At 44.5% G+C, this 10,000-nt stretch overlaps 1 protein-coding gene across 1 annotated transcript in view; it reads left to right on the top strand.

The window, feature by feature from the left end:
• xylt2 (xylosyltransferase II) overlaps positions 1-10,000 on the top strand; it is a 39,727-nt gene that overhangs the window by 7,363 nt on the left and 22,364 nt on the right. Inside the window, exon 3 of the mRNA XM_076299104.1 lies at positions 9,508-9,799. Coding sequence (XP_076155219.1) covers positions 9,508-9,799 — 292 coding nt within the window. The remainder of the gene's footprint in view (positions 1-9,507; positions 9,800-10,000) is intronic.

The following is a 10,000-nucleotide window of genomic DNA, read 5'->3' as shown; positions in this document are numbered from 1 at the left end:
CGCACGAGACGAGGGTAGGACTAGACACACACACACACACACACCAGAGTTTCCGCTAGAAAAAAATGGTGCCGGTCAAAGTGACCGGCAGAGGTTTCGTTTTCCGGACATTTTGATGATATGCCAGTCAAATATCCTATTATCGCTTCTTAATTAGTCAAGTTGAGGAAAACTGGAGACAGGCTATGTAGCTTAAAGAATGACATAATCAGGCTGTATAGAATGCAACATGTTCATTAGCCTAACTTACGTAAACATGCCTAATAAGATCTAGCCAGTATGTATGTTTTCATGGACAGCAAGAGTCCGCTTCGTTCATTGTTTTAAAAAGGCTATGTTGTTTGTTGCTGCTACCCACGTTATCTCCAGTGGTTACACTGTTTAACTTGCACAGATGCGCACACACAAGAATGAACGCTCACACCACTACCCCCTAAGGCTATGCCTCTTTTTTTGATAACAATGATTTAAGAAACGTTTCCTATTCTGGGAAATGTTTAGTTTCTTTTTCTTTCGGTCCGCGGTTCAATGATACCGTTTAATTGTGCCGGAAATTATCCGCGGACCAGCAATCTCCTCGTCGAGGAGGCCCTAACCCTGCAGATCATAGACAGAGAAAGCATAGGCCTACTGTATGCTTTGGGTAAAGAACACTTTGCATGTCCAGTGTACACGGAGAATGACAGTGTCTTGGAGCGGCCGCAACCCCGCAACTCCACTTCCAACGTCATGATTCCGACAGATACGCCCGACGCTTCTGCTTTTTATCTGGTGGTGATGGAGTTGACCGGACATCTGAGGCTTCAGACGTTACCATTTTATCATCATCCATCGCGTCTGGCCCTTTGAAAAAACTTTTACGGCTAGTCTGCCTGGGCCTGGCCATGTTTGAACCACCTCACTCATTTGTTCGTTTTTTAACATGGACGTTTTAAGCTTGCACTTCCTATTTGAAATGCAGCACAGGCTATGCGTGTTATTTAATAGCTTTCAAACGGTACATTTAAAATCATAGCCAGAGGACGTATTGCTTTAATAAAGGCTTACATTTTAAGGCTTATTCTCAAATTCAGATTGCGTTAGGGGGACGGGATTATTAGCCAATTTCAATCGGACAATTTGACCGGAGAGATTTAATTTTGTCGGACATTTCATTTTTATTATTTTTTTTATTGCCATTGACATTACAGAAAATGCAACACTATGACATGCACAAGAATACTACATAAGACAAACAGATGTACATTACACAAACATATACTGTAACTTAACAAGACATCACATTGACTTGGCTTATTAACACAACATAACATTAATAACAGAAAGGCTAAGGATGATTTGCGTCCAGGATGATTACAGATATGATTATCAGGGATGAAATTGATGACCGGAATGACAAGAAGGGGGGCTGGGGGGGGTGCGGATGGTAGCTCTGAGAGTGTGAATGAGGTGGTGGGATGGGGGTGGGGGCGTGAGGGGTAGTGAGTGTGTGAGGATGTATGTGTGTGTGTGCAGGGCTGTACGTTAACTTTTTTTGCAAGTAGCACTGGTGCTACAGAGGTTAAAAGTTTTGTAGCACCAGCCACAAATTCTGTTGCATCGATATAAAACCTCTAAAATCTCTAAAAACAATCAGTTCATCACAGTTCATCAATTGTGGTTGGGATCTAGGCCTACTGCAACTGGATTGATAAAAGATCATGTACTTGTAAACATCTCACCTGGCTACATTGTGTTTGAGATGAACAAAAGCTATCAGCATGATATGTTATTTAGTTGTGTTTTTGTAAAAACAAAAAAACAATCCCTGACAGTTCCATGCAGTTAGACGTTTCAATGGGTATCAGCAAGACAGGTCATGCCATTGATTTTTTGTTAATTTTTCTTATTCATGGAAGTCCGTTAATTTATTTTTGAATAAGTAAAAGATATGCTGAAGATTTTATTCCACTAAGATTTAATTCACGTTTAGTTCATATTTCTAAGTTTTTAGATTAGTGTAACCCTACATTCAACCTTATTGTCATTGCACGAGTGAAATACCGTAATTACAGTGGTGCAAATGAGTAGGCTAACTGACATGTCAAATGCATCCCTAGACTGTTCCATACACAAAAGCTACAGTAGGTAGCCTAGATAGCTGAAGGTCTGTGGCTAACGCAGTCGTAATTAAAGTGTCGTGAAGGTTTTTTCGGAACCGATCTTGTTTTAAGCACTACTAAGCGAGACTGTTGCGCATGAAGTGGGCTCATATTTGACAGATAGAAGCGAACGTCCCGGTAGACTTTTTTCTTCTAAGTTTTAGATCTGAATGGTGTTGTTTGGATAAGTTGTTCGTTTTAAACTGAACTAAAAATGTAAAGCAACAAGGCGATTGCCACAAACTTCTACCTCTGCTTGCCTAATCTAATCACCTCAGCCCGGCCCGGTCGGAAGATACTTTCGCTTTAGGCTAAACATATCTATCACTTGTTTGATTCGCGAGGATAATTTGCAAGGTGTTGTTTGTTTTGGAGTTGGATTGTTTGGATACTAGGCCTACAAACAAGTAGACATAGTTTTTAATCGTGTAGACTGCAACTAAGTTGAAATCAAAGTAGCCTACATCGATTCCCCTCTCACAGAAGTAGTCTATACATACGCACTTCAAACAAACAAGCGTTTCACCGGGAGCCTACACCGGGCTCGTAACGAAGAGCTCCGTTCACGACGCGCAAAAACAGAAGACGGGTCTATTTTTTTTTTTTACGTAGCCTACGCGCCGCTATCACATCTGGTGTAGCCAGTTGCACTGATCACAGTAGAAGGTAATTGCTGTAGCCTCCCTGTCAGTCTCACACGCATGCATTGTATTGCCATAAGCAAAACTGTATACTGTAGCACCAGTGCTACCTTGGTAAATCATCCATCGCACAAACTATTTTTTTTGTAGCATGTGCGACATATATGTCGCACTGTACAGCCCTGGTGTGTGTGTGTGTGTGTGTGTGTGTGTGTGTGTGTGTGTGTGTGTGTGTGTGTGTGTGTGCATATGTGTAAGGCTGGCTTGCTGTTGGGCCAGAAGGATTAATGGCCACAGTTCCACCCAGCCCCCGCAGTTACACGGCGACGAGCTGACAGAGGGGTGGACCTGCGTGCCACCCAGGCCCCCAGCATATGCACACGTCCCCCACTACCACGACCAACCACACCTCGCCCCCAGACCTCCACCCAACACGCCACTCTTAACCTAAATATGTATGTGAATGGCTAGGTTGAGGGCTCTATCTAGTGTGTAGCATTAAAAGAAGTGGGCATGCATGGTGAATATCTGTCAGGATTTCCCCATGCACACCACACTTACCCTGTATAAGATGTATGCCTCCTCTGTAATGTGTGCATTAAAATAAGTGAGGCATGCAGATAGACACCTGATGAGGCATCTACCTGCACTCCACTCTTACCCTAGCCTGTTTTGTAGTTTTGTTTATGTTTGATGAATGTCACCTAATATGTAGTGCAATTAAAAGAGAGTAAGCGTGCTGTGTGCTTCCAGGGCAAGGCGTGTGCATGAGCGTATGAGGAGGGTGCACACCGGGGGCCCAGGACCAATAGACCCAACCAATGCCAAACCCACACAGCGACCCGCCAGGGCCAATAGATAACCCACAGGACCCAACCAATGCCAAACCCACACAGCGACCCACCAGGACCGAGTCTCCCAAGCCATCCAATGGGGCCCCGACAGAATAACGATGAGAGAGGCAGAGAGAAAGAGTGGAATTAATAAAGTTATCAGAGATGTAAATAAAAAGAGGAGGGGAAGAAGGGGATGCTATTTATTTTCTATTTATTATAATAATAATAATAATAATAATAATAAATATAGCTGCAAGCAGCAATGTGGGGGCCAAGCAGTGCGCTATAGCAGGAATGGTGTTGCCATGGCATGAGCAAGCACTCACAGCAAGAAGCCAAATTACACCAATGTCCTTCTGCATTCTCACAATCAGCTGCCATGTCCCTCTACCAAGATTGGACTTCATACACCAAAGTGTTGCTGAGATGTGAGCTCACTTTCTTTATTACAGCACCCCTAGAGGCCAAATGAGACCACTTTCCTTGCATGTCCTCACAATCAGCTAATATGTCCATGTATCAAGTTTGGACTTCATACAATGAAGCGTTGCTGAGATATGAGCCCACTTCCTGTATTACAGCGCCCCCTATAGAGGCCAAATGATGCCAATTTCCTACTGTGTCCTCACAATCAGGTTCCAAGTCCCTGTACCAAGTTTGGACATCATACATCAAAGCGCTGCTAAGATAGGAGCTCACTTCCTGTATTGCAGCGCCCCCTATAGAGGCATAATGATTCCAATTTCCTAGTGAGTCATCATAATCAGGTAACAGGTCCTGATACCAAGTTTGGACTTTGTACACCAAAGCGTTGCTGAGATACAAGCTCACTTCCTGTATTGCAGCGCCCCCTATGGAGGCCACATGATGCCAATTTCCTAGTGCGTCCTCACAATCAGATACCAAGTCCCTGTACCAAGTTTGGACTTCATACATTAAAGTATAGCCGAGATGTTAGCCCACTTCCTGTTTTGTGGCTTCATCGCCATATTTGATTGGCTGTCATGGGCCAATAAAGTGGAATTTGAAAAATCTGACAAGTATCTTTTGTGCGGCTCGGTCTGAAGATCATCTCCGCCAAGTTCCGTGAAAATCAAATTAAATTTGTGAACGCTGAAGCTTTTTGTAGAGTTTGGGCTAAATCCAATATGGCGGAGATCCAATATGGCGGAAAGTGACGTAATAGGGGTCATTGAACTTAGGAACTTATTCCAACGGTGCCTGATATGTGAAAATTTGACGCACCGTTCAATGGTCACATGCATGAATGCAATCCAGGTTCGACCCATTGGTGGCGCTAGAGTGTTGGGCATAGAGTTCTGTAAATTGGTGAGAGTGATCATGGGACAGTGCTGAATCAGTGTGCCAAATTTCATAACTTTAGACCCAGCGGTTCAATTTTCCGCCAGATTTTGACCTGTTGGTAGCGCTAGATGGCTGGGTTTAGAGGTTCGTAAATGAGTGTGAGTGGTCAGTGGAGTGTCCTGAAACTTTCTGCCAAAAAATCTGCACTTTTTAGCCAGGCGTTCTATGGGCTGCCATAGACTCCAATGTCGGAAGTATAATAATAATAGGAAAAGCTAGTAACTCAATGGGTGCCTTCGCAGCTTCGCAGCTTCGCTGCTTGGCCCCCAATAACAATAATAGTTCCAGCTACCATCCCCTGCCCAGTGTTCGAGGATATATGTATCTGTTGATGAAGTGTGTTGGTGTGGAGATGGATCTCAGTCAAAGAGGGTCAGGACTGTAAGTAGGTGATAAAGGGGTACCAAGGAGAGGTTGTAAACTGAGTATTGATTAAGTTTGTAGTTGATAGGTTTTCTAATGATATATAGTCTGTTAACACGTTTTTCCAATGAGTGATGTGAACATTGTTCCTAGATTTCCAGTTCATAAGGATTGTTTTTTTGGCGATAGTCAGCGCTGCCAGCAGTGTTTTATTGCAGGAGTTGCTTAAATTGACTGTGGATGTATCACCAAGTATGCATAAGGAAGGGCATGCTGGGATGTGACAGCCAAAGATAGAAGAGAGAGATTTTGTGACACTCACCCAGAAGTGGTTGATTGGAGTGCAATGCCAAACCGCATGGATGTATGTGTCTGGGTTATTTTGTGTGCAGTGAGAGCATAGATCCGAACCAAACCCCATTTTAGCCAATGTATGTGCAGTGAAGTGAAATCTGTGAAGAACCTTGTATTGTATTAGTTGTAGATTACTATTCTTTGTTATGAGGTAAATGTTTTTGCACATTTTGGTCCAGAACTCGGCACCGGGAGTAATTGATAAGTCTGATTCCCATTTGTGATATGGCAGGCCAATTTTCTGAACAAGATATAATTTTGTAAATTTAGGAGATGTCAAGGTTAGCTGTCTGGGATGAGTGAGTGAGATGAGTTTCTTGTAGGAGACATATGTCAGCTTTTAAACTATCCAAATGGTCTGATTCTGAGAGATGAGTTTCTTGTAGGAGACATATGTCAGCTTTTAAACTATCCAAATGGTTTAAGATTTTGAGCCTCTCTGCCTGAGATCCAATCCCACGGATGTTCCAGGTCAGGAATGTAAGTGGTACCATGTTGTGTTTGTACAGTTATGAAAATGTTTGATAAGATGGGTATTGTGTGTGTGAGAGTGTGTGCAGGTGTCAGTTAGATAGGAGAGGGAGAAGGGGGGGGTGGAGGAATAGCTATGTAATGTGGTGTGTGAATGAGATGTAAAGGGTAGGGGCTGAGAAGAATATAGAGAATAAGGAGGTAGGAATTTGGTTCTGGAGTGGTGACAGCATGAACATTTCCTGTTTAGCATCGAAAACATCATAGTTCATAAGATCATAATTTGACTTTAGCCTATAGACATAATAAACAAACACAGACAGGACACACACAAGCAAACATGTATAGACAAAACACAATGAATAACATTAAGCATTGAGAGAGCGAAGGAGAATGGGTGGGTAGGGGGAGCAAAAGGAGTGAAACATAAGAAGAGAGGTGATCCAAGCATCAGTAGGCTACAGTGGGTTAGAGAGAGTTGAGGGTGACAATGTTATAATCAAGATGAGTGTTGGCGTGAAGTATAATGTGCTATAGCCAGGTGGTGATATTGGGGTTGCGATACAGAGTTCCATTGACATACAGTTTATCGACTGACAGCTGCTCGTTTGCCCTCTTGCCTGAGTTGTTTCATTATGGGCAAGAGGGCTCTTCTTCTTTCCTGTATTTCTTGTGGGAATTGGTCGTTTAGTCCGAATGAAGTGCCTTTCAGTTCTTTTCCTTTGCTTTTGATGAGTTCTTTGTGTTTGAAGTGTTCGAACTTGGCGATAATCGGAGGAGGTTTTTTATTGTCTTTGGAAGTGAGACGGTGTACACGGTGGAAGGTAATCTTGTCAACTGTTTCTGGCGGTAGTTTGAGAGATGACTGCAAGAATTCTTTAACTGCTTTCTCTGGGTCGTCAGGTGTATCTTTAGAAGTTGGCAGGGGAATTCTGGAAAAAATGAGGTTATCGCGCATGCTGCGGCACTGGAGGTCTAGGATTGTTTCTTTCATGATCCGATTTTCGTTGGTGAATTGATTAACCTGGTCGGATAAGTTTGTGATATTTCCTTTGAGTTCACGGTTTTCTAATGCGAGTGTGTCGATCTGTGATTGGGAAAATTTGAGGCTGGCTTTTAAGTCCTTAATATCTGCATGCAGATGTTCCAGTATTGCAAGTTTGCTGTTTATGGATTGTAATACACTGACCTCGATGGATATAGAAGTAGTGCAAGCGGGAGGTGATTCTGTATCAGACTCTGTTGAGCCGTCACGGGTGCGTTTCCTGCTGGGTTTAGATGCCATAACGTCCAGAATGAAGAGGTTGCCATTGGAAAAGGTGGAGAATATAATCCGGTTTTTGATGAGAGTTGTAGAGAGGTAGTAATTGTTTTTAGCAGAAGAGAAATAAAGTTTTGTATTCCTGTTTACAAGCGTCAGTGTTCAGTGCGCTGCCATTTTGGGTCTCACCCAAAGTCTCGCGATGTTCAGTGCAACATCTGAAACAGAAACAGTGCCACCTCAGGACCAGGACATTTCATTTTTTTTCCGGCCAATGTCCGGTAATAACCAGACAACGGAAACCCTGACACACACACACACACACACATGCACGCGTGGAGGACGAGGGTAGGACTGGACACACACACACACACACACACACACACACACACGGAGGACGAGGGTAGGACTGGACACACACACACACACACACACTCGGAGGACGAGGGTAGGACTGGACACACACACACACACACACACACACACTGGACACACACACACACACACTCGGAGGACGAGGGTAGGACTGGACACACACACACACACACACACACTGGACACACACACACACACACACACACACACACTGGACACACACACACACACACACACTAGGAGGACGAGGGTAGGACTGGACACACACACACACACACACTGGACACACACACACACACACTTGGACGACGAGGGTAGGACTGGACACACACACACACACACACACACACACACGGAGGACGAGGGTAGGACTGGACACACACACACACACTGGACACACACACACACACACACACACACACACACACACTGAGGACGAGGGTAGGACTGGACACACACACACACACTGGACACACACACACACACTGGACACACACAGGGGGTGCAGGGGGAGGCTCACTGGCCTCCTTGCTACCCAAGCCCAGTTGGGACTCACAAAATACATTTCTTCTGCTGTCATGGCGCACACACACAGAGAGACCCAAGGCAGGCGTGGACGAGACTCAGGGGGCAGTTACAGGGGGCAGTTACAGCCTTCGCTAGAGACTCAGGGGGCAGTTAGAGCACTCGCTAGAGACTCGGGGCAGTTACAGCACTCGTTAGAGACTCAGGGGGCAGTTACAGCCCTCGCTAGAGACTCAGGGGGCAGTTACAGCCCTCGCTAGAGACTCAGGGGGCAGTTAGAGCACTCGTTAGATAATTAATCAGCAGCTAATGGAAAAGCTCCAGATGCAGAGTGGCATTTGCACAGAGAGACGAGTTTAGCAAAATGGATCAGTGTTTCCAGAATGCATTGAGTAATCATGTGAAATGATCTGGTGATCTCCAGATTGATTGATTGATTGATGACATATTGATTGATTGATCAAGTATTGATTGATTGATACCACATTGGTTCATTGATGACATTGATTGATTGATGTCATATTCCTTGATTGGTGCCATATTGATTGATTGATGCCATATTGATTGATTGATGCCATATTGATTGTGATTGATTGATGCCATATTGATTGATGCCATATTGATTGATTGATGCCATATTGATTGATTGATTGATTGATGCCATATTGATTGATTAATGCCACATTGATTGATTGATTGATGCCATATTGATTGTGATTGATTGATGCCATATTGATTGATTGATGCCATATTGATTGTGATTGATTGAGGCCATATTGATTGATTGCTGCCATATTGATTGATTGATGCCATATTGGTTGTGATTGATTGATTGATGCCATATTGATTGATTGATGCCATATTGATTGTGATTGATTGATTGATGCCATATTGATTGATTGATGCCATATTGATTGTGATTGATTGATGCCATATTGATTGTGATTGATTGATGCCATATTGATTGATTGCTGCCATATTGATTGATTGATGCCATATTGATTATGATTGCTGCCATATTGATTGTGATTGATTGGTGCCATATTGATTGATTGATGCCATATTGATTGTGATTGATTGGTGCCATATTGATTGATTGATGCCATATTGATTGATTGATGCCATATTGATTGATTGATGCCATATTGGTTGTGATTGCTGCGTTGGTGGCTCAGGGCTGGTGGGCGAGGGGCGTTGGTGCCACCCCTGGGTCCGGGCGAGCCGGGCAGCGTGGAGGGGGCGCCGCACGCGCCCGTGAGCAGCAGCGACGACGTGACGCCCGAGTGTGAGATCGCCGGGAAGGACGCGCTCTCCGCTCTACAGCGCACCTCGTCACGCCAGTGCCGCCAGGAGATCGCCAGCGTGGTGTGCCAGCATCAGGCAGGGAGACTCATGCCAGGCCCGCTGCCACAGAAGTGCCCACAGCATGGTAAACACACGCACACACACACACACACACTCACACACACACACACCCATGCACACACACATGCAGGCACGTAGGCACATATAGATGTGTGGTGTGCCAGCATCAGGCAGGGAGACTCATGCCAGGCCTGCTGCCACAGAAGTGCCCACAGCATGGCACACACACAGACACAGACACACGCACACACACACACACACACACACATGCGCAGAGTAGTGTGGTGAGTGTGTTGGGTAATG

The sequence above is a fragment of the Alosa pseudoharengus genome, unplaced genomic scaffold, assembly GCF_046254945.1.
Source record: "Alosa pseudoharengus isolate Yale_2024_CS ecotype anadromous, Long Island Sound unplaced genomic scaffold, YU_APseudo_1.1 YU_APseudo_1.1_scf_21, whole genome shotgun sequence".
Taxonomy (NCBI): domain Eukaryota; kingdom Metazoa; phylum Chordata; class Actinopteri; order Clupeiformes; family Clupeidae; genus Alosa; species Alosa pseudoharengus.
The sequence above is the reverse complement of the archived record's forward strand: the minus strand, read 5'-3'. Positions and strand labels throughout refer to the sequence as shown.